The sequence below is a fragment of the Gallinula chloropus genome (genome assembly GCF_964237585.1).
Source record: "Gallinula chloropus genome assembly, chromosome: 19".
Lineage (NCBI taxonomy): Eukaryota > Metazoa > Chordata > Aves > Gruiformes > Rallidae > Gallinula > Gallinula chloropus.
This window is the reverse complement of record NC_140104.1, coordinates 11952874-11978072: the sequence shown is the minus strand read 5'-3', so window position 1 is coordinate 11978072 and position 25199 is coordinate 11952874. Positions and strand designations below refer to the sequence as shown.

The 25199-nt window shown below is 43.4% G+C and overlaps 1 protein-coding gene across 2 annotated transcripts; it reads left to right on the top strand.

Annotated features, from left to right (window-relative positions):
• Positions 1–4232: 4232 nt before the first annotated feature.
• CRK (CRK proto-oncogene, adaptor protein) lies at positions 4233–21385 on the top strand (the record flags this gene model as incomplete). 2 transcript variants are annotated; one of them, XM_084273145.1, is made up of 3 exons in its annotated part: positions 4233–4485; positions 12006–12541; positions 18068–21385. In XM_084273145.1, exons 1-3 carry the CDS (start codon positions 4242–4244, stop codon positions 18203–18205), a joined length of 918 nt encoding a protein of 305 aa, XP_084129271.1. In that variant the 5' UTR covers positions 4233–4241. The 2 variants fall into 2 exon arrangements, with proteins under 2 accessions (XP_084129271.1, XP_084129270.1); XM_084273144.1 differs by lacking the exon at positions 18068–21385 and adding an exon at positions 15185–15343.
• Positions 21386–25199: the final 3814 nt, after the last annotated feature.

The window sequence follows — 25199 nt, the reverse complement described above, 5'->3', positions numbered from 1 at the left end:
GCCGGTGGCCTGACCATCCCACCCTGGCTGGGCAAGTGCTTCATGCCCCTAATTAACGTTAATCAGCTCCACCACACAGGGGACCAGAACCCTGCTGGAGCCGAGGGGCTTTGGCTCACCCATGGCAGCGCCTCACCTGCGAGGTAAAAGGCCACAACCAGCCTGCTCCACAGCGGCATCTCCTTCAAGTGGTGTCCCCCCCCTCGCCATCACACCCGGCTCGCTGCAGTAATAACTCTGCCTGTTTCCCGGCTGCTGGGCCCTTCCACCCCGCGCCTGCTGCTCCATTCCCCAGGGCTACGTGTTTTTCTCAAAGCAAAACCCCCCCAGGCCCATCCATCCCCTGACACGTCGCTGTTCCTCCAACTGACAAACATGCAGAACAACTTTCACACGGTGAGGGTGAGGGAGCCCTGGGACAGGCTGCCCAGGGCGTGTGGAGTCTCCATCTCTGGAGAGATTCCAGCCCCCTCTGGACACCGCCCTGTGCAATATGAGCTGGGGAGCTGCTTTGGCAGGGGGGGTGGACCCCATGAGCTCTCCAGGTCCCTTCCCACCCTGGTGATTCTGGGATTCCCAACACAACCCAGCAGCAAATTTTGACTTCATGAACAAGAATTTGTGGCTGGCAACATACAGGCTCCTCCCCTTGCACATAATCCAGTGGTGACCTCCCTGCTACCTGTCACATGCTCCAAGCTTATTTATTTTTAACGGTTTCTGCAGAGGTCTGTACACAATAGCTGATGTCACCCACGTTCACCAAAAGGGCTATATTTGGTGGTGACATCACAGCCAGCACCTGGCAGGAACCTCCAACCCAGGCGACACTTCCCAGCCAGGTGGGAATGCTTACGGCAGTGGCCACACGCAGACAACGTGCCCATCACTAGCAAACAGGACATGGACACCTACTGCAAGCAGCAGACTGTGAAACAACTGCCAGAAGAAATAACATTCCTGTGGCAGAAACGAGATTTCTTGAGGTCATGAGGAAAAGAAACCAAAAGATGCTCCTTTTTTTCCCTCCTTTTGCTTTAACCCTTTAAGTAGGATACAGCACTGATGTACATGATCTGGAACCCGTTTACAAAGCCTAAGCCTCCAAAGTAATGTTTAGGGTGAGCTGGGATGACACCAGGTTGCCTTGTGCTGCTGTCGTGAGCAGATGAAGCCTTTAGTGAACCCAGATGTTTCCTTACTTTGTTTTCACATCCTTGACAGTCGCTGAGGACAGAACACAGCGCCCTCCGCCTGGCGCAGTTTCAAGACTCACTCACTGATGTGATATATGCCCATCTGAGTCGTGTTAATGTGGAGTCATGTTGGGGGTGCATAATGACAGACCCTTGTGTGGCCACGGGCCTGGGGGGGGGGGGGGGGGCAGTTTAAGATTTCTCCATGTACTGAATGAGGTATGTTGAAGCAGCAACAAACTGTTTAAAGGATGTGCAAAGCTTTGCCTAAAGGACCACAATGTTAGCACATGGTGTGCATTGTGATACCTCAGGAGAAACACCTTGTCTCTGAGAAGGAGGTGGTAAAGAGGAAGAAGGAAAGAACCCAAATCATCTTGAGACTGACTGTTAGGGACAATAAAATCAGGAGAGGAAAAGCAGAATGGAATAGTCTCTCCAGATTTCAGAATCTCATTATTAATAACAGTGAATTCTTCAGAATTACAAGCCAGTTTAGTTTTATTCTGAGACTTCAGCCAAGAAGTTTGTTTGTCTTTCACATCAGTCTCAGGTTGCAAGACCAGATTAGGAAGCAGGTTTGGGCAGAAGGGCTCCCAGTTTATTGTAGCCAGAAAAGATGCGTCAAGGGTAGTAAACTACCCAGGAGTGTGGGGGTTAAACATGGGAGATAAAAAGGAATTTGGAAAAGCTCATTATCTGGAGAAGCCCAGAGGAATAAAAGGCTGTTACAATTAATGAAGGCCAGAGAGTGACTGAATAAGAAGTCATTCCAGCATGGAAGTTGCAAAAGGACTGTCTTACAGCAGGGTTTCAGCTTGGAGAAGAGAAGGATCTGGGGGAAACCTTATAGCAGCCTGCTAGTCCCTGAAAGGTGCCTATAAGGAAGGTGGGGAAGAACCGTTCTTGAGGGCACGGAGCAGTAGGACGAGGGGTGATTGTTTTAAACTAGAAAACAGGAGCTTTAGTTTGGATATTAGGAAAATGTTCTTCACTATGAGGGTGGTAGATCACTGGAACAGGGTGCCCAAAGACATAGTGGAGGCCCCATCCCTGGAGACATTCAAGGTCAGGTTCGATGGGGCTCTGAGCAACCTGATCGATAAAGATGTCCCTGCTCACTGCAGGGGGGTTGGACTAGGTGGCCTTTAAAGGTCCCTTCCAACCCAACACATTCTGTGATTCTATGGTTCTGTAATCATCTCTGATCTCAGAACTGACCACCAGAGGGTACTCTTGCAACAACATTTCCAACTGCTTCTGCAGAGAAAACCAAACCTGAAGCAAACCAACTGCTGTAGTTTTGCGGTTCAGCAGAAAAAAGGGGGAGAAGGGGTACATGGGTGGGACTGGGAAGGGAGGGAAAAGCACTCCGCATGCCCTCGGTGAAGCTGTGAAGGTTCTTTCACAGTGGTCTGGCAGAAACCAGAAAAAATATTAATTCTGCCATTATAGGAAAGTTCTGGTTTGTTTAATGTCTGTGAATAACTGAGCAGAATTGATGCCATGTCTTGCTGCTGTGATTGAACTCTCCGAGCGTCCTGGGCTCTCAACAAGGACCTGCAGTTTTTCAAATCTGTGAAAAACCTGGGCAGGGAAGCGTGCTATTTCTGCAACACCACACATCACCAGGGAAACTGGGACCAGTTTCCAAATAGATTATGACTGGCTCCTACCTACAGTCCATCTGGAGAGAGAACAGGACCAGCAGAGGCAGGATGTTCATTTGTTAAACCACCAGCCAAGCCAAAATCAAGCACCTGGTGTTTTCTTACACATTCGGTGAACCACAGGCCCCCAGTTTTAAGACAGAAGATCTTCTCACTGGGATATTACGAAGGTTAATACAACCTGACACAATGCCAAAGTCGCATCCATGGGATAGTTACATGGCTGCAAAGCACCCTGCAAGAAAGCAGAGATGCTGTCAGGCAGGCAGGACCACAGCACCCTCACAGCTAAGGACAGCTGTGCTCTAACATCACATCTATGCGAATGCTGCTGCCTGGAGACCCCCACAATTGCAAAATGCACGTTCCTGTCAGGAAAAAAAGCTGACAGAATTGAGCGCAGCTGGAACAGAATTCAGTACACCTCTGTAGACGTAACTTTGGCTTTAAAAATATCTTGGAGAACAAGGGGAAAGAGGTAAAGATCTTTCAGGCATCACTCGTGGCTTGTGTGTGTGCAGCACAAGTGGGACTTCAGCTCTCCTCTGTTTGCGAGCTGCTGTGGCAACACGGTCAGCGCATTGCCCCGCATAAAAATCAACCTTTTCTTTGCAGGGCTGTTTTCCCAGGCAGAACAAGCTCGCTGCCCCAGTTCAGCCAGCAGTCCCGTGAAAACAGCCGCACACCCGCGGGCTGGGAGCGGGTGGATGAGGGCAGGAACCGCCGGCACAGCCCGGGAGGCAGCAGCAGGGCCAGCTGCGGGCAGCCCGGCCTCAGGCAGATACCGCAGCCAGCTGAGGAAGCCACCGGGGAATCGGGACGCACGGGGAATGGCCGGCAGCCCTCCTAACGCCTGCGGAGACAGGCCACAGCCACCCTCCCGGGACAGGGGGCGCGGCTACACCACCGGCGCCCCGATCCCTCCTCCCGCCAGCCCGTGACAGAAAAGCCGGTGCGAGGGGACCAGTGAGGCGTGAGGAGAGCCCAGCCCAGCCCGGGGCGGGGGGGGGGGGGGGGGGGGGGGGGGGGTGGCCGGCGCTGCTCCCATGTACCCATAGCGCAGCCCCCGACCCCCGACTCCCCTCAGCGCCCCGTTCCCGCCTCCCGCCTCCCGCCCTCCAGCCCGCCCTGCGCACGCGCAGGGAGCCGAGCCGCCCCCGCCCCCGAGCCGCGCGCCCAGATGACGCCACGCCTTCCTCACGTCTCCTCGCGCGCGATCACATCCGGTAGGTGAGGTCAGGGCAGGGGCCGCCATTTTGGGTGGCGGGGCTGGGCGCGGAGCGGGGCACCGCGGGCGGCGGCGGCGGCCCGCGGTGCGGGGGGGGGGGGTGGGGAAAGCGAGCGCGGCCTGCGGGCGGGCGGGCGGGCGGCTCCCATGGCCGGGCAGTTCGACTCCGAGGACCGGGCGAGCTGGTACTGGGGGCGGCTGAGCCGGGCCGAGGCGGTGTCGCTGCTGCAGGGGCAGCGCCACGGGACCTTCCTGGTGCGCGACTCGGGCACCATCCCCGGCGACTTTGTGCTCTCGGTGTCCGAGAGTTCCCGCGTCTCGCACTACATCGTCAACAGCCTAGCGCCGGCGGGAGGCCGGCGGGCCGGCGGCGAGGGCCCTGGGGCCCCGGGTGAGTGACCCCCCAGGGCTGGCGGTGGCCCCCCCCACCCCCCCCCACCCCACACCCCGGGGAGGGCAGCCGAGCCCTGGTCTGCGGCTCCCCACGGGGGCGGCTCCGCTGCCCTCCCGGGCGGTGTTTCAAGTCGTGGAGCTGGTCGTAGTGGAATTAAGTGGCGTTTTGCAGGTTGTGGCTCCAGAGCCAGCCGCGCCGTCTGCCTGCACCTGCCTTCCAAGCAGCTCGCGTGGTGGTGGAACACACCCCGGAGCTGAGCGCTGCCCGCAGCCCCCGAACGGTCCTTCAGCTGCAGCGCTCGCACGGTCTTTTGTGTTCGTAAATCAGATAACGGCAGCTGCTAACGTCGTGTGGCATCCCAGCCCGGGGATGGCTCTGCGGGGCTCTCCATTCTGGAGAGGTAGTTTTGCGTTAGAAGGCAGACTGCGAGGCTAAACTTCCAAGTCACGAATCGGAGTGTTACGTGGGTAGTTCTGAGTCCTGGGAGCTCTTCAGGATCCTAAAGGCAATTGCTCGTTTTAAGTCAGATGTGAAATTCAGTTTTTCATCCCCTGTATGCTGAAAGGGAAGGTTTGATGCTGTTTGACTTGACTTAACATGAAGACAGTGTGTTTGAACGTAACACTGAGCAGAAGATGCGACTTGTGTCAGAGGCATCTCTGGAAATGTAACTAAATGCACAAGAGCCCCCAGCAATGCAACATCCTTGTGTGTGTAAGAAGGTGTAACACAAAGTATTACAGCAGTATCACTGCTGGGGGCGTTAATGTGGCTGGGGAACTAGTCAATTTTAGATGCTAATGCTTGTAAAACGATGTGGGTGTGTTGCCACTATCTCAGAAAGGAGCCACTATGTCATTTTGAAGTGTAGTGAACCTGTGTGCGAAATGATTTGGTGGACTTACTTGGCAGAAGGTAAATGGATTGCTACAGAAACAGGCACTTTCTGGTGTAGATCTGTGGCTGGAATGAGAGGCCTTTATTGGGAAGACGCAACAATACTTGTTATGGAAAGGATTTTTCAGTCTCTGCACAGACCGTAGCTGAGTAAGTAGGAGATAAGAAAACTGTTGCTGGTAGGTTTCCTCCATTATACAGGAATTTCCTTTGCTCAGGGGAACTTTGCAAATTGGCAAACTTGAGAAAGCCTGAAGTCATCCTTGTGTCTATCCCAGAAACCCACTAGAGGTGCAGAGTCGGCTCAACTTAAATAGCTCCAGGAGATAGAAGCTAAAGGTGGCTGAATGCGGCTGGAATTCAGTGGAAGGTGTTATGCCCTGGGTAGTGCAATGGTTTGCTACCAGATGTGGTGGATTCCCCAGTTTCACCATGTCTGTGATGAGAGATTTACCGCTGTGGGTGCACAAACTGCTCCAATGCATGGCTGGGGTTACGTGGAGCAGAGTAAGTTACCAGGATGGTTTGTTGTAGAATTCAGCCTTATAGGATTTTAAAGCCAGTAGTGAAGGTGCACACTGGAGTATGTGTGGCTGTCACTTCTGGGCAGTGGTTTCCCAGAGAGCAACTCATCTCTGGAAAAGCTGTGGGTTTCGTGTCATTGTGGTATCAATTTAGTAGGTAGCCACCCTGACTTTTGTATTGTGTTACAGCCTTAAGCTCAGGAATGTTTTGTGGTTCTTTGTGGGCTGACTGATCTTACAAGCCTTAAAACATTCCTGAGTTCTGGTGTTCTGTTTAAAAATCACCAAATGCCCCTTAATTAATTCTCCTCTGGTTTAAAATGCTTATGTGATTTAGAGGAACAGCTGCTATTACAGCTGCGTAAGCTGTTGGCACAGCAGGCTTAATATATGTTAAAAAGTATAATTTTGTTTTGATTGGTCTTGGAGGGGGTTGCACAAGGATAGGAGACACATCACGCCTGCACCACACCTCTCTGTGCTGAGATCTTAGTAGTTTTAAACCAGTCACACCCCCGTGCTGATACTGCTCTCCACACTCAACCCAAAGGAGGTGCGGGGGTGGGTGTGTATCTTGAATTAAATTACACTTAAAGTGCAACAAAGTTTTTCTTCCAGATAAAAGTAGGTGTGTGTGTGGGGGGGGGGGATGTTCTGCAACGGGCGGAAACACTGGTAGAAGATTGAAGATGGTTTCATGTTTGGATAGGGAAACTAATGCAGTAAAATGAGGTAAATGTTTGCTGATTGTCCTAGTTATTGTAATCAAGCTAAAGCAGTAGGAGGAACATATGTTAATTGTTGGGTGTGGGGGTTTTTAGCAATTAATTGCTTGGCAAATACACACTTCTTATTGGGAAACCTGAATATGACAGATCAGGTTCTTGGGTTGATTATTTTTTTAGTCAGTCTCTGTTGTGTGCAGGGGATACTGGGAAGCTAGCTGTGGGATGGAATGAATGAGGAGCTTTGGCTTGCCCAGTATAAAAAAGGTTAATATAAAAAGTGATACTTTCTTCCATTTCTAAAGTGTAAAATAAACTTGCTTTTTGTTAAGTTCACCCAATATGCTGCAGTTTCTATCGAACTGTAGGTGATTTTTCAGCATCAGGAAGAAAGAATTTAACAGAACTTCTCAAAATAGCTACGTCTTCCTGAAACTTTTTATGGCCATTAAAAGGAAATAGGATAAATCACTGAATTGTGGGAAAGAAAAAAGTGTTTCCAATGGAGATTAACAACTAAATTGGAATTAGGGTATCATTTGTGATGAAATATCACAGTCACCAGCCAAAGATATTCCCAGCAAGACACAGTGCTCCATGCAGGCATTACTGTGATAATGGAAAGTAGAGGAGATATTTAAATACATGATATGTATGGAGTTTGACATACAAATCCAGGGTAGAAATGCATGATATGCACTAAAGCAAAATGCCTAAAATATCTAAATAAAGATATGCTTTTCACTGAAAGTACAGTGTAACAAAGCCAGAAACCTTACAGTTGTAAAGTTTCTGTCTCTAAAGGAGGAAAGTGTGACAGGTACAGTGTAGAAGGTGGTGTTTGCACTAAATATGTATTTTAAGAGCATGCTGCTTAAGTTACACTTCTAAATCACTATTCTGACTTTAAAGATTAGAAGAGTCTGATTTTTTTTTTTAAATCCATACCCAATGCTGTGAAATGGCTTTAGATATGTGTGAGCAGTATAGTTTAACTCAGACACTTGTTGGGATTTTTGTATTAAGGTCTTAAAATGCAAGCTGTGGGAAGCTTGGACAGTGTATGCCTTAGACATCTACTTTTCTCATCCTCTGATTATCTGCAGAAATGACAATATGTAACTTCTGTAAGACTATTCTGCTGGGATTAGAAGTCTTCTCAGGAGCCAGTGAAAGGGGTTTTACTGTTTTGATAAGAGTATTCATGGGTATGTACTTGTTTTGCTCAGACATGAGTAGGGAAGTACTTAAGAACAGGGGAAAAAGGTGTCTGTATGGGGTTGGGGCAGCCACACAGGCTGGAATGTGGTGGCTTCATAGGGGAGTTCCCATATGCTCCAGGATGAAACTGGCTTACATCACTGTGATGCCTTTGAATCAAGAGCCTTGTGTCTCAGTACCTTGATAAGAACAGCTTTGCTTGCCCAGACATTCTTTATAAGTTGTGGGGGATGATGTGGAACACCTTTACAAGATCTAGAAACAGCAATGAAAACCTGTGTTTCTGTGAGGTTTTCCCTGCCCTAAAACAAAAGCTTACCAGTGCTTAGGAATGAAGGCAAACTGCCTAGTGGCACTAGTGCAATTGGAGGGGAGAAATGTAAAACCCCTGAATGTCCAAGAAAGTAAGTACCTGCTTTGTGGTTACACCACCTGCCTGCACTGTCAAGAAGCAGAATGTTAGGTGGTTTATGCCTCTACTTCCCCCAGTATCTGTACAATATTTAAGCAGTTTTTCCCAGACTGATGTGAACCAACACACTTGAAAAGTGTTTTGTCAGGAGGCAACATGCATCATAAACAGAGAACTGACAGGGTCCAGCTTTGAAATGCCCTTTAATTCTGGGACACTCTGGATTTTTAACTCTCTCCTTGCCTTCCTGAGAGCAGAGGTTTTGTTACTTGTCTGAACAGGCTGAAATGGTTGGAGTCTGGTTAGGTCCTTCCATGGATGGAGCTAGGATGTAGGAAAGAGGATGCTGAGCCCTTTGTGCTTCTCATTCAAAGGAGTCATTTTATAGAGCTGAGTAGTGTTGCTGGTAGAGGTGTGAGCTGAGCAACTATTCCTTCCTCTGCTGTGCAGAGCTGGGGAGAAGGGAAGAGAATTTCTAGGACTCAGTTGTCCAGTTTCAATAGGAAGCGACTGAAGTTTCTCTGGTAGTTAGACCTACCTTTCTCTTCCCAATAACCCTCAGAAGATGCATGTGCTGCTCCAACTTGTGCCTTCAAGAAAATTGTCCCAGAATCATGAATGAAACCATTTCTAATCAAAAAAACCCACTGTCCTTGTGGTAGTTTTCCATTGGCCTGCAGGTATGCCAAGTGTTGTGGTTCAAATGAGAAGCTGAAGAATTCCTCTGAGCTTTGAAACCTGAAAACTTTTTAATTTCATTATACCAGGGAGTGACAAAGCTTTGAAACCCGTAGTAAATAGAATTATTTCTGTGCTACATAAGTGAGCATCATTCAGCTCGTTTACCTTGTAGCCAAATGAGTATACACAAAAGACACAAACTGATGGAGAGTTTGCTGCCTGCTTGGTAAGGTGGAGTTGCATTTTATTTCTGACCTGCAACTTTCAACTATTTTGTCCTTTTTATGTCTATTTTAGCTGAATTTAGAAGTTTGCTATGTAAATTCTTCAGGCAGTGACAGGTTGCTGTCCTTATATTCTTTCATAATCCAAATGAATTAAGCCTGTAGATTCCTTGTTGCAAAGAGGGCTTCCAGGCCTTCCATTTTTGGAGCTGCTGCCTTTTGTTTTTTAAAACTAAAGCATCAGAAGCATATGATGTATTCTGGGAGTGTTCTCTCTGTGAAGGTGATGTGTCTCTGCTGCTTATCTGTTCCTCCAAGGATTGCATTGGTATTTTTGATCCTAGAGTGTATTTGGAGGGTCTCTGTTCTCTCACTCTGATATTATGAAAAGTGCCTCTTAGAATATTGTTTTCTAGCATAGAATACACTTGATTTCAGTTACTCCTTCCCCATACTGAAGGTTCCAGTGGGTTTCCTCTCACAGTCCAATTTTGGTTTTACATCTGGCAGCTGTTTCAGGCTGTAACACAGTAATTCAGGAAGGTCAACCTGCTCAATAAAAAAAGAGGTACCCAAAACCCCTTGTTCATCCTCGTGATGATTTTGGTGCTGCCAAGGCTGGTGAATGGTACTGTAGAACTGCTCATTTTTTATGAGTTTGAGAGTTTCCTGTGGGTGTTCACTCTGCTGGGGACAGATCTCAGCCTCCTGACTGAGTCAGTCTGTCGCAGGCTTTACAAAGGTGAATTAGTGTTTCAGGCTCTAGACTTGAGTCACTTGAATTAGTTCCATGTCAGTGAACCTACCTGAGATTCATTCTTCTCCATGTGACCTCAGAGATCTCTGCTCCCCTGCTCCTCACAAAGCTTCTATGACTTCTTTTTTTCTTTTGACTTAAGTGTCTAGGTCAGCCTTGATCCTTACAGGTTTGCATCTAAAATAGTAGCAGATAGGCTCATGTTTCTGCCACTGGTTTTGGCTGAAACTTGATGTCTATACCACTTGTTATGAAGCATGGTTTCCTGCTTCCAGTGCTAGGGGAAGTGCAGCATTCCCAGATCGTATTATGTGCTCATGTAGTGAAGTTAAGCTGTTTTCAAGTGGTGTTTGGGATGCTGCCTGTCCAGCCAGAAGTCATCCCTTGGGAGACCACAGAGCTAAGAACTGCCACTGAGATGAAATTCCAGAGATTTTGCTAAGTCAAGAGCTGTAAGTTACATCTCATCAACAAAAGTTGAGGGAGTTTTGCATCTTTTCAGCATTATGCTTCGGAAGAACAAGGTGGAATCTCTTTCCATGCTGGATTTATATTTCTTACAGATCTTTACATTAGCTTCCCGATCTCATGGTGATGCCAGTTTATGGGAGCTTATTTTTGAGGCTGTTGCTTTTGGGTTTTGGCTCATTCCTTGCATTTGTGCTGATTTCATTTGAAAGCCTTCGGGGTTGTTAACGCATGCAAATGTGCGTTTTCCAATGGCTTAGTTCTGCTTTGAATTTCCTGTAACCAGCTTCACTCGTGTTTATGTTCCTCCAGGATACTTCAAAACTTATTTATCGGGTGTTTGTCTGTGTTGATCTTACTGAATGTGCCCTTTTCTCTATGAGAAACCCTTTTTGCTCTCTTGAAAGAACTTCTGGTAATGTTAGCTTTCCGTGCTGACAGTGCTGCTTTGAAAGGGGGGGGGGTTGGATCAGTGACAGCTTGAGGAACTCTGCTAGCTTTGTACTCAGGAGCTAAGTCTCAGAACTGTTAGATATTCCCTGCAGAGAAACAGACTTGCAAAGTAAGCATCTCTTTCTTCCTAAAAGAGTTACTCATTAAAGCATAAATCCTTTCCTCTCCACTACCCACCCCAAGCCTTCCACAGTTCTTCCCATAACTGATTGCACAGTGTATGGTGGAAATACAACATCATGCATCAGCATCATGCATTTGGGGTGTTTTTTTTTTTTTCTCCAGCAGAGCTTGAAGAACATAAAGCAGAAAACAGTGCAGCATACAGATTGAAAGCTAAAATGGATATGGGCACTTTGATAGCTCTAACGACTTGAATATCAACATCATCTGTATTTTAATGTATTTGAGGTTCAGATTTATCTGTTAAGTTCCATCTGACAGAAATGGCAAAGCAAGTCCAAGACCCAAAATAAAAGACTGAATTATACACATTATGAAAACATATGTTGTTGTTTTGCATTGCATAAAATATACATTGTGTTCTCTGATGGTATGCTTTATCAAAATGACAAACAGCTTCATCTGCTCGTTCACATAAACTGTTTGCTGCTGTGCTAGCAGATTTCTGTAGTGCCCATGCCTTTACCCCAAGATGCATTACAACAGGTAAATAACTGTTAGATTGCAGTATACTTTTGAAATACTTATAAACTGCAAAAGAGAGAAAAATCACTTCCTTGAAGTGATACCAGAATATCATTTGCTTTCTAGATTTAGAGTCTAAAATAGGAAGAAAAGATTGATTTTTTTTTTTTAACTGAACATTGTGTAGGCTCCTGAGAAACTCAGGTGTACTGAGCATTTTTGTGGGGTCCAATGTTCAAGGAAACAAGTTATTTTTATCCTAATTCCTGAAGCTTGGCAGTGTCAAGCAATTTCTTTTCCCTTTTGACAGACTCTTTAAAAATAAAACTCTAACCTTATGACCATGGTATGGAAATAACACGGAAGAGCTGAATGTGATGTTCATCTAAAGATGACCAAATTGAGTATCGAATTACTTATCTATAAAAGCTACTTGTCTTCTGAAATGTTTAGTTTGCAGTTTTAACTGTCACCTGCTTTCTTTGACCTGTTGCCTTCTTCTTTCAGGGTTGAGTCCCACCAGGTTTCGAATAGGTGACCAAGAGTTTGATTCTTTACCGTCTTTACTGGAATTCTACAAAATACATTATTTGGACACTACAACCTTGATAGAACCCGTTTCCCGATCCAGGCAGAACAGCAGCGTTATCCTCAGGCAGGAGGAAGCCGAGTATGTGCGAGCTCTCTTTGACTTTAATGGAAACGATGAAGAAGATCTTCCATTTAAGAAAGGAGACATACTGAGAATCCGGGATAAACCTGAAGAGCAATGGTGGAATGCAGAAGACAGCGAAGGGAAGAGGGGAATGATACCTGTTCCTTACGTCGAGAAGTATAGACCTTCCTCTGCTTCAGTATCTACTCTGATTGGAGGTAACCAGGATAGTTCCCACCCACAACCACTGGGTGGGCCGGAGCCAGGGCCCTATGCCCAGCCCAGCATCATCACTCCGCTCCCTAACCTTCAGAATGGCCCTATTTATGCCCGGGTTATCCAGAAGCGAGTCCCTAATGCCTACGACAAGACAGCCTTGGCTTTGGAGGTACATAATGGGCAAAACTTAGAAAGAAGAGATCTGTTCAAAGGGATTTCCCTTTCAATCATGGTGTAGTTCTGTAGGAATGAGAAAGGGAAAAGCATTGTGATACTGGTTTTACATCATGATTAATAAGTTACGGATAAAGGATTAATAAATGAGTCACTCGTAGGTTAGAGTTTGATAATTACAGCATGTTTAGGTTACTGAACCAATATCATGTCTTTTGTCAAACATCACTAACATAAGTGTTTCCCCATCCATGTTTTCACTTCTGAAGTCTTTATTTTAGGGGGGAGGGAGAGGGAACAGTTTATAATTTGTGTGTCTGAACCTGTTTGCTGTTGTTTGCCTCACCCCAGTCTTTAAAATATGTGCTGGGTTGTTTCTTTGTTGTTGTTTTTGTGGGGTTTTTCCCCGAGCTCAGCAGTTTAAAAGCAATCAGTGGAAGCATCGACAGTCGCTTTGAAGTAACAGACTGTGAGGATGACAATGATCACACACAGGGTTTTATTGTAACATCTTGAGCTCAAGCTTTGGGTTTTCGTTTGTGAAGCAGGAACATACATTGCACTTCATTAGGAGGTCTCATGTAAAACAGTGATTGATGGAGTGTGATTTGCAATAAAGCAGCGTGTTTCCCTAAGTTTGATTGAATTCCTGATTTGATCAAGTACATGCCCTCTTTGATTATGTTTTTCTTCCTAAGAAGGAAACTAGAGATAGAATCTCTGCACATCAGATAGTTACCCTCCGAGTTACATTTGAGGAAATTGAGTCTAAGGTATTCTCAGTGGCAGACCTTTGCCTTAGGATGATATGTAAATTGTATCCTTTAATCTAGGCTCTCTTTGAGCTAAAGGCTCTGGAATTTCCTGATACCTAATTGACTTCCTGTTTATATAACATTTTAAGTACTTGGGAAAAAACAGTTTCTGTGCTGAGTCAGAGCATCTCCTCTTCACTCTCAAATAGTTGGTTTAATAGTGCATAACACAGGACCCTTCCAGTGATGTGGTGACTAGAGGTATGTGTCTTCAGTGCAGAGTTGGCAAACGCAGCACATTCTGCAGATCTGGTAACTGAGGTGCAACCTGGGGGATGTGAATTTTTTCCCCACTGTAGGTAAAAATTCTGTCTAGGGAAGCAATGCAAATATACTGAGTTACTACATGCTCTGTTGCATTTCTGAATCAAAAGAGAGCCCAGATACAGAACCTAAATTTTGGGGTTGAGAAGTATACATAGAAATCTATGACAACTCACCAGGTCTTGGAGAAACATGAAGATTTTAACCTTCCAGCTTGCCTAAAATGCTCTTTTTTCTTCTCTTTCTCACTCTCTCTACCCATCACCTCCTGGAGCTTGGAGATGGTCCTGAATGTCTTTGTGGACTGTTGCAATTACCAGATGTTAGACTTTCTGACTTTCTTTGAGCTATTGGATATTATATTGTGGCAAATTTACCAAAAACATTTTGTTTTTCAATCTGGATTTACAAGCTTTTATTTATTAGTGAGCTATTAGTGTTATCTTAAGCATAATTTTACATTTTATTTTACTTAAAGCAGAAGCCCCACAACATTGCCCAACTCAGAGTTTGGTAGCACGGGGTGAAATAGAGTGAGAAAATACCAATCTAGGCCATTGTAAGGAACTTTGGAGTGTAAGCAAAATCCTTAATGTGCTCAAGAACAGCTTGTGAGTGCCACGGCTGATCTCTGAGTTCAATCCTCTTCTAAAACTCACATGATCAGTCAAGTATGCCGAGCTTTAGACAGCGTAGTTTCATGGAGAACATGTCTCTGTTCCCTGCTGGCTTCTACCACTAGTAAAATACTAACTCATGATAATAGGCTCTGGAGGAGGGAATTGTGAGGTCTGGAATCCAGGCTGGAAATCCTCAATGTCTGTGTGAGGATGTAAGTAACCTTTATAGTGTCTTTCTACCTGTAGTAGTCAACTTTTAAACTCAGTAGTCAACATGTTGAGCCTCTTTGTTAGAATGATGTGTACCTGTCTCACTGCAGCTCTGCATTTCAGAGATGCAATAAATTATTGGTTCTTTATTCTGTATAGAATATGAGAAAGTTTAGTTTTAAATTGAGCCATTTCTCACTGCTTCAAGTCGTGCTTCCTATCTTCTTTGTGGCTTTCATAATTTCAAATCACAATGTTACTGAGTTGCTTTCAGTGTCTGTACAGGAGAAAATAGCAACGTGCACTTCACTTTCTCCAAGTTTTTCTTCATCCTGTCTATCAAAGTACTGTTTCTTGTTGTCTCCTTTTTTCACATTCCCTTTCACTTCATGGTGTTCTCTGTTTTTTGAGAGATCTCTTTCTTAGATAACTTAGTAGAAAGCATTATGCAAATCTTACCAGTCCATTTTTGCCCAGACCTCTTAACTATAAATATAGAAATTGGGATCCTTTCCAAAGGAAGGAGAATCAGAGCAAACAATGTTCTAATAAAGGCTGTGCTGTATTACAGAGAAAAGATGTGGCAGGAGAAGATAACTTTTTATTTTGCTTGTAACTGGACCTGTCAGTCTAGATTAGTTAGGAGAAAAGAGAGAAGAACAAAGGAAGTTCTGTGTGGTGAATGATTCTTGAGATCGATCAATTTATTTCTTTTCTTTGTAACAGTAGCAGAACTCTGCCATTTTGACCTTACCAAAGAGGAGTGCTTGGACTAAAACCACAGCATACAGAAGTCTTCACATGAACCTTCAGTTTTGCTTTGAAGCATATGGGATATATTTAGCTTTAAAACATCTGATGAAGACTGAGACAAATCTGGCTTTATAGCAGGGTACAGTGTTGTTCTTGAGGTGCTGTGCTCGGTGGGATGGTGCACAATGAGACTAATGATGCCATAAGTTAATGCTACAAGTGAGGAGTATTCAGAGGGAACATTCACTTCTAGTCTAAATGGTTTAAAACTCTGGTGCTTGTAATAATTTTTTTTGAAAGGTTCTCTGTCTTGTCTTCAGGAGAGCACTTAACTATAGATTAATATGCAGCATTTAAAGAGTTTCATAGATCTATAGGTTATTAAGGAACTAATGGAGCCATTTTATTAAGCAAGCATTTGTGAAATGCCTTGTGCTTACTTAGTCCTGCTTTGATAGGTGTAAAGATAGATATATATATATCTATAAATGAAACATGAATGAAAGATTGCTTCAGAGAGTTGTTTCTAAATGTAATTACCATAATGGTAAAAAAAGAGGAATATTTAAACTCAGAGATATTTTCTCTCTTGACAATTAATGAAATGCAAACTTTGTGTGTAGCTTCCTACAGTAAGGAGAATTTATACATGGGTGTCCCTTTGCTGCAGTGACCCTGAAACACCCCTGAAAACCAAACAGCTACAGCAGGCTTCTGGGAGTGTCACAGGCATCCTGTATGTAACTATCATTGTAGGTTTGAACCCACCTTTTGCAGGTGACTTTATCATAAAGTATCCGAGATAAACTCTATATGAACATGGGATATTCAGTGAGAGCACTGAGGCCAGCAGTCTAAGAAAAGTATCTTACAGATACCAAACCTAAGTGCAACCTGTGCTTTTTCTTCCCTAGTGGGTTTGAGGTTATTAAAGTTTGTGTTGAAGGCCAATAAGTAGTTTATATCCATACCTGAAGCAATTTTAAAGTTATCTAGGATAGCATCTTTGTCATGGCTGTGATTAGGAAATAAGATTTTCTGCTCCTGGTATTGTCACATTTAATCTTATCCTTGTTAAATTATAGCTGATGTATTGTTTCGGTCAACAATGTTTTTATTGGTACAACCTCCCCCAGTGATTATTAGCAGTAGCAAAATTATACATGCTGCATGATTAAATTCCTGAAGAGCTGTGAGTAGCATTCAGAAGTCGAGGAAAGCTTCCTTTTTGCCTGTAGCAAATACATAAGAGGATTTTCTTCAAAATATGATTCATTAAAATGTCTATACTAATGACTACAAAAGGAAAGAATAAAGCTACAGCAAGAGTCCCAAGTGTGCCTCTCATTACCAGATAAGTAATCATCAGAGGTATGGGAAGCTTAATTAAATGTCCATGTAGCAGTTTGAATTTATCATCTTTTAAAAACTGTTCTGGCAAAAGATTGCAAGTGATTAAAACCTGTAAAGTTAATGGAGATTGGTAACATCTTAAATTGTTTTCCTTGTTCTTCATTCACTGCCTGGAAAGTGAGAATAATGAGATTGTTTTAGATGAATTTGGGACATGGTGATGAGCATCTGTGTAAACTAGTAACTGTGAATCTCTGGATGCAGTGCAGTAAGCCTTGTGGCCGTGCCTTGAGAGTTTATTAGACAGTTTTAGTGAGAGAAAATAGAATATATCTGTCCCTAAAGCTTTCTCCATCTGTGACCCAGGAAGAGTTCTAAAAAACATCGTATGTTACTTGTAAATAAGATTAACAATGGAGTTCTGCACAGAGGAGTAGAAGTGGGTAGGCAGCTTTTCAGTGTTGCAATTACTAACTCTTCAGTGACTCTGTTTACAATGTACATTGTACTCTCTTAGGTTGTGTTAGCACTACTTAAAGCACTCTTTAAAATTCAACCAAGTTGAGGATCAGGTAGACCAATTAGTTGGGACGCATGGTCCCAATTTGAACTATATGACTGCACAACCTTGGGAAAGTGACTGCTGTGCAGTTTTCCACCTTTGCCAAAGGGAGACAATACCTTTAGAATCCTGACTGTTAGGTTGGAGATCAGAATGAGGTAGAATACTGTGCTTTTATTTAATGTGGTACATTAGAACAGGATCATTTTAAACCTCATCATATTATTTCATCACTTTATAGTAACCATTCTTTAATTTTCTAGACAACTCGGGTATAGGAGGGAGAGGGCATCAGTTGTCTTTTCTGTACCTGTGGGATTTATTTATGTGAGAAATCCATGGTGGGCAAGACTGAAATGCCATCTGGGTTTGCCTCTGGTAGTGACTAGTTGTGGATGCTCAGAGTAAGAAGAGAGCAGCCTTACAGCAGTGCTTCTTACTCCCCTGTGTATTCTCCCAGGATTTAGGATGTGTGGCTACACACGTCGTCCCACACTTACCCAGATCTTTTTCAATAGTACCTGAAAAGCACTGAGTGGAATTTCAAAACTGAGGAGCTGTTTAGTTTGCAGGTCAGCCCTGGCTTTGTATACCTGCGAGCCTTCCTCCTTCCTGAGGTGGCTGATGCAGTATGAGCAGAGTGCACCCCTGTTGTGATGGCAGCTCAAGTCCCAAGAGTGCTCTGAAAGATTGGTGTTGGCTCTTTGGTTTAGGCAGCTCTCACCTAAGCTAGGCACGCTTCTTTCTCTCTGTGCTTTCTTCAAGAGTGAGCAGTGTTGGGTTGGGGGGGCTGGCGGGTGTATCAGAGATGGTCAAGACTAAAATGACTTTTTATAGTGGCGTATCTTGGTACCCTTGGGTGATGTGACACCAGCGGGGAGGGGTATCAGCTCATCCTCTGTGTTTTTATGAATTGTAACACCTTCTTATTTCTTACCCTGCAGGTCGGTGAGCTGGTAAAGGTCACAAAGATTAACGTGAGTGGTCAGTGGGAAGGAGAATGTAATGGCAGACATGGTCACTTTCCATTCACACATGTCCGTCTGCTGGATCAACAGAATCCTGACGAGGACTTCAGCTGAGTGTGGCTCAATGGTTGCGCTTACAGATGGGAACAATCTCAACTTGTTTTTACTGCAGATGCCATCAAGACTATGTTCTGACAGATGTTGAAAGCGGTATTGCTTGTATAAGCATTCTGATAACCTGCAAACCCCTGGGACTGAACACCACCATTCCTTAATCAAGGGTCATGTAATTCAGGGTACGACAGTAGATAACTTGTGTGTCGAGTGGCAGAACTAGTACATGATTATAGGTTGTAATGCCTGCTTATGTCCATGTGCACAGCAGCCTGGACCTTGTCAGCAGCAGCAGTTGGAGAAAGCAGTAATGTAGATGTTACAATAACTTTTATAGCTCTCTCTGGTCCTATTGCTTACATTGCTTCTTCCTCAGGCAATGAACATCAACCTTAGACAATTCAATGTATAGATAGAAATTTCACAAATTTATCGTGGAGCTTTCTCCATACTTTTTTTCTTTCCATCCTGAATTCTCTGTCCAAGAGGCTGTGTAGTACTTTGCATGGTCAGCTAACTGTGCACAGTACAGGTTTACACAGAGCCTGTTGGGGACAGCCTTATGATTTACAGATGCTTACCATTTTAATGGTAAATGACAGATCAAATCAACCTCAGAATTCTGGAAGTTTGTGGACACTAGATTGATTTCTTCAGTACTGTTGATGCTTCAAACATAGCAGCTAGTTTTAAATTAAAATGTCTATTAACACACTGATAGCTCTCTTTATCCACAAATAAAAAGCTTATGGAAGTGTAAACATCCATATCAGTGCTGAAAAATACATGCACAGCACTTTAACACATAGCTTTAAAGCAGTGTTTGACTCACTAAATATACTAAAACATTGGCACTGCTTTCCAGTAAAGCTAAATTATATAGGGCCAGTTGATTTTTTCTAGAATACTTCTGTTGGACAGTACTGTTACAGTACAAATCCGCGTCAAACATGGTGAACTGACAAACCAAATATTACTTTCATCTTAAAAGTTACTCTGGGGACTCTTCTGGTTTAATTCCCATCTGTAGAATATTTGATAGTGAATTCACAAGGATTTTATTTTTAATAAACTAATGGAAAATACTTGCGTGCTTCTGGATTGATTCTGAAAAGGCATTATAGGGTAAATGTGGCTTTGTAGCTCCTAATGAAAAGCAGCGCGTTGAGTAGGTGGTATTATGCACTGCTTGGTTTCTCTTTTAGCCTGTTCTTCTAATTATCTGGTTTTCTCTAACATAAATCAGAATGGATTCAGTAAGTTTTGTAAACTGAAATTAAACACTGAAGTAACTGTCCCTTGCCTGTTCCCTGGATTGTTTTCCAAACAGAACTCTAGTGACCAAACATAAGCAAACAAATTTTGTAACTTTGACTATAGTCTCATGCATACAGAACAGGCATTTTTTTTCTGAATAGTGTCAAACTGAGACTGTTGGTTTGGTTGATATGAACCACATGACTAGAATGGCTCACTGGTGGTAAATGCTGCAAGGGCTAGTTCCCACTGCAAAGGCTATTGCTGCAAGGCACCGACCCGTACAACAGATTACTGGTAACACTTTACCTCAGAACTGTGTAACATGCTGGAAACGATAATACTTCTGTTATATTTAAGTACTAGTTGTTTTACTTCAAAACTAATCCATCAGTAAGTCTGACTAATTTTCAGGTAATGGGCACTCATTAATTCTGATCTATGTTAATCATGCTCTTCCATCACCAGTCTCATAAGCACTACTGAAGATTCTTAGAAAACTGACGGTGGTGACAGTGGTTGTAAGAAGGCTGTTCTAGCTCGGGTTGCTATTCTGGTTAGGGTGATATGCCAGTGATTGTGGGATCTCTTCTAGTGTAGTACAAAATTTATGTGTGTGGGGGGGGGGAAATTGAGAAACTAACTCTAGGTTCTGTTACACATTGGTTCCTTTAAGGCTAATTTATATTTTTTTCTCTGACCTTGATACTTAACTATGATTGCTGGGTTTTTTCACTAGCTGCACTAGTTATTTAAACAGACTTAATGCTGAGTTGCCCATATATGATTATATTTTTCTTCAGGTATTGCAAAAGAAACATAATGAACTGTGTGGTTTTAGAGAAACACAGTTTATTCTGAAGTATTTTTTCCAACTGCAGTTAATGAAAGCCCATATGTTTGTACCTTTCCAATCAGCAATTCTATTCAGATACCAAAAGAACCTTTTTTTTATTATGCAAATCTTGCCTTTTTAATATAAAAGACATAAATTAACTAGCAAATACCCTGCAAACTTTGTAGATGTGTTTTTAAGACTGTGTAAATGATGATTTTTTTGTACACCTTGAAAGAGCAAAAAAGAAAAGAAACTAGAGGAGTCTTAATAGCTGCTGTTGCACTAGAATCTGAAGTTCTTGTCAAGCAGTTTTTCATAGGCAACTGATACATTAATGCAATTGTTTTCCACTATTCAGTTCTAAGCCGAAATGTGATTTTTGTTTCATAGATAATAGAAATGAGTATGTTTGCATTTGGGCAAAATAGACATTTCAACTTACAGAGCTCTTAAAGGAGAGTAGGTAGAACATATGTTCATGAACTTGTAGATTAAATCCTTTTGTGGCCTTTGTTTATCTTCTATTTGTTTCCCTCCCTTCTCCCTGATGCGTGCAAAAAAAATCATTGATAAGAATGTTGGTCACAATCTTTTGTCTCTACTTGGCTGTGTTTTTGGTCTCTTGTGCATAGGCAGGTGTTAGAACTAGAATAATCATTTCTAGAAATACACCGTGAAAGCAGAATGCTCAACTACACTGTGTTCTTCTGGTGCATTTACACAATATATCACACTAAAAAGTACAACTGGCTGCTACAGTTTTTTTAATATATATTTCATTTTGGTAAACCCCAGCCTTTTTACTAATATTTGACCTGGTTAAATCTTGTTAATCTGTTTGAATTGTATTTGTTAATAATGCAAATATTTCTAACCATCTTAAAACACTTTGGTTTTGTTAATGGTTTTGGGGAAAGATTCTAACCAAACCAGTTTGAAGAAAAATATGAACATGTGCCATTGTATTATAACACTATCCACTTTCTTGACAGTTAAGGTCTTTTTTTTTAATTTTTTTTTTTTGTAGCATGTAATGTATATGTTCATAGTCCGTGAAGTAAATAAAAATATAGCCAAAACTTTGATGTTGTGTCAGTGGGCTGTCTTTGGAATACTTGCATTTCATAATCGAAAAATAGAACTGCAGGTATGGCCATTTTTAATTGGTCATACTTGTGTGAAAACATCTCACCTGTAGAAGTAAGATAAATCAAGGTAATTAAAATAACTTATCAACCAGTAAAATACTCCTTATGTGAGATGTTGTGACTTTCTGTAACCAAGAGTCAAGGGGGGGGGGGTGGAGTGGGGAATATTCTCACTCCAAAAAGAGGACTCGTGAGGAATCTTAAGATGGGGTTTCATAGCTACCTGTCTCACTTCTACCTACAGAAGTGTGTCAGGAAATCGTTTGGATGGTGTGTGTCTGGTAAAATAAAAAGCTGTTTGTTCATTCTTAGAATTGTCAGTAAAAACAAACATTGAGTGTACAGAGTAGTAACAGCAAGGATCTCATACAGGAGTCTACTAGTGGTTTGTACTGATTGTCAGTGTGGTAGTGGGAGAGCGCTATGGCAATGAAAGGCTTCAGATGAGCAGTGTATTGTGGAGGGATTAAGCACAGAAGATGAGGACCAGAATGCCTGTATCCTGTGTGGGAGAACATGGGTAACGTGAGACCTACTTTTGCCATCGTAATCCTTAAAAGGTGCAAGAGGAAGCAGCCTCTGGGCCACCAGGGATGGCGATACTCAAAAGTTTAAGTAAGAGTTTTAATTTGGGGTGTACACTTAAGAACAGTTCTATTTCCACACCAGTGGCTTCCTTAGCTCACTGTGCTGCAGTTAGTCATGGACCAAAACCATGAGGCATTTAAAACCCTTTGAAGCACGTGGGCTTCTTGAGGAGCTCACTCGTTCTACAGGCTCTTGCTGCACCATAAAAGCCGTGTTGTACATTCCAAGTTTAAACATTACTTCCCTCACTGCCCATGGTTTCTAAACCTATACAGGGACCACTCTTGATAATGTTAGTACTGCCATAAGGATTTTCCTTGCTGGTAAAGGCGAGGACATCATTTGTTTTCTCCTTACAGTGATGGTTCCTTGTATTTTAGTTGACACCTATTCAGTTGGCTCGACACTGCAGGTAACTTTCTCAGTAATACTGCTTTGTAGAGTCTTTGAGTGGGATATCACTTGTTAACAAGTGACTTTGAATTTAAATATACTGAGATGCCAGCCAGGTTTTCCCGTCATGTCTCCACACACACAAAAAAATGATGGTTCTATCAGCTTCAGAGGGAAAACAAATTAATTTTCATAGGTAAAAGTACTGCCCCCAGTTTTGCTCCGGTGTTCGTACTGCGAGGCTGCAATCCAAGAATGCCTTCTAATGAGATTACCTGAGATAATTTAAGAGCTCACTGCAGCCAAAAGGAAGATGTTCTATACACCTTTCCACACTACCCAAACAACTGTGCCCTCCTACTTAATCTCAGACTGGTATTTGTATTCACAGAACTTCTCTGTGAGCTGATATAACACGGCTAATGCAAAAAACTATTGCCCCTCCTTTCCTTTCACCCTCCTTCCAGCAATGTTTTTTACTACAGTAACGATTCACAGAGTCACAAGGTTGGAAAAGACCTTTAAGATCATCAAATCCAACCATTCCCATCCTAAGCTAAACCAGATCCCTAAGTACCTCATCAACCCTTTTTTTGAACACAGCAAGGGAAGGTGACTCAACCACATCCCTGGGCAGCCTGTTCCAGCCCTGACAACTCTTCCAGTAAAAAATTGTTTTCTAATATCTATTCTGACCCTGCATCTTGAGGCCATTTCCCCTTGTCCCATCTCCTGTCACCTGGCTGAAGAGACCACCACCCACCTCTCTACGACTTCCCTTCAGGTAGTTGTAGGTGGTGATAAGGTCTCAGCCTCCTCTTCTCCAGGCTGAACACCCCCAGCTCCCTCAGCCGCTCCTCACATGATTTGTTCATATGAACAAGCTCATGTAAAAGTTGAGGGTGTCAGGGATGGCCAAGCAATGATTCCATCAGCAAATCACTGTGGGAACTTCCTTGCATTTGACTGTTCATTCCTCATATTTTGCCAAATCCCTGACCAGTCTCCAAATATTTGCATGCCACCTGCAACAACCTGCATTGAAAAAAATATTTGAAGCATTTAGGCAATATGCTATAATTCAGTAAGCATATCAAACATGCACCTCCCTTTCTGCAAGTAAGTATGCTTAAAGTGACCTGGTTCATTTATATTCTTGAGCTCTCTACAACTTGAGTGCCTGCTGAATGAGGACCACATAGAATTTTCTGAATCGATGCAAACCTGATTTAGTGTGCACGGCTCCCATACAAAACTAAGCCTCAGTTGCTAAAATATAGACCTTTATGGTCAAGATTTACAAAGTGCAGAGGTGATTTGCAGGGCTTGTAACAAGTTCTTTTAGATTTACATAAATATATGGTGACTGTATTCTGTTTGGATCTTTTAGGTGCCTACCAGAACTGCCTTGGTAATGATACCATGTATCAATTCAGTGGTAAAGGTATATAATGATTCCTGATTTCAAGAAAATCAGCATTTTCTGATTAGATTTCAACTAAACTGAAAATAGTAAATCTCTTTTGAGTTGACACCTAATTGTCACCTTAGTGTGGACACACTAATATCTTTGGTTTTTCTTGTATGGAATTCTGGTTAAATAACTTGAAGACACTTGCGATGAGACTTGAAGAACAGTTGGTGTCCAAAATGTCTCATGAAAACAGATTGATAATCTTGGTAGGCTGTGATATAAAAACCATACTTTTGCATTTTTAGATTTGTAAGAAAATCATAAGGTTATGTTAATTTTACATACCTTAAAGATCTTGATCACCAGCTGAAATTACAGGTGTTCAAACTAATCATGAAACAAGTATTAAACAAAAAAAAAGTGGTTTAAATTCTGCTTTAAGTGTGTGTCCTCAGCCACACATCAGGAGCTCAATACAAAAGAAGAAATAAGATACCTGATGCTGTGTCCCAGAGGTGCCAGGGCCTGCTCAATCTCTGCTGTCTGTCAAAACTACAGAAGCCTTTGTGTGCTTTTCCACCTCAGGAAGGCTGAGTCTCTGGCTCACTCCTCCAAGGAGACATTGGAAAAAGACACGGGAGTGCATTCACAGCTATCCTGAGCGAATCTTTGAAGCTTAAATTTATGCTGGTCAAGCATAACGTGATTTAGTTTTCTGAAACCTTTCCTATTTTGAAAAATCGAAGCATTATCTCAATTATTTAAGCATATGTTCCATTTCTTCAGCAGTACTATGTAAGGAACTTGTGAAACACACCATTTAAAGCTCTAATTCCTCTAGCCTCTTGAAACTGTGAAATTATCACACCCAACGTCAGGCACAGTACCAGAGGTGACACCTCACTGGAGTAAACACCCCCCAGAGAGTGCAGAAACCCGCTAAATCAGACCTCCTGCCTTTCACTCATCTCCAGATTCACCATTGTGCATGGAGCCTCCCCGGTGATTTGTACAAAAAAAACCCCAAAACCACTAAACAAGAGAGGTATTCAAACAGCACTGTCAGCGTTTGAGGGCAGCAGAAACACGTTCCCTGAAGAAAGACACCAGAAGCACTGAGGGAAATGCCCCCCCCCCACCCCGGCTGGCGACCCGCCCTCACGCGAGGCAGGGCCCCCCCTTGCCAGCAGCCCGGCGGGACCCGCCGCCCGGCCCCACCCACCCACCCCACCCCGTCATCGGCGGCCCCGCACTTCGCCCGTCTGCCTCCCTAAGAGCAACGGCGCCCTCTCGGTCGCTGACCCGCCGCAACCTGGGACGGGGAGGGAGGGGGGGGGGGGGAGGGGAGCGGGTGGA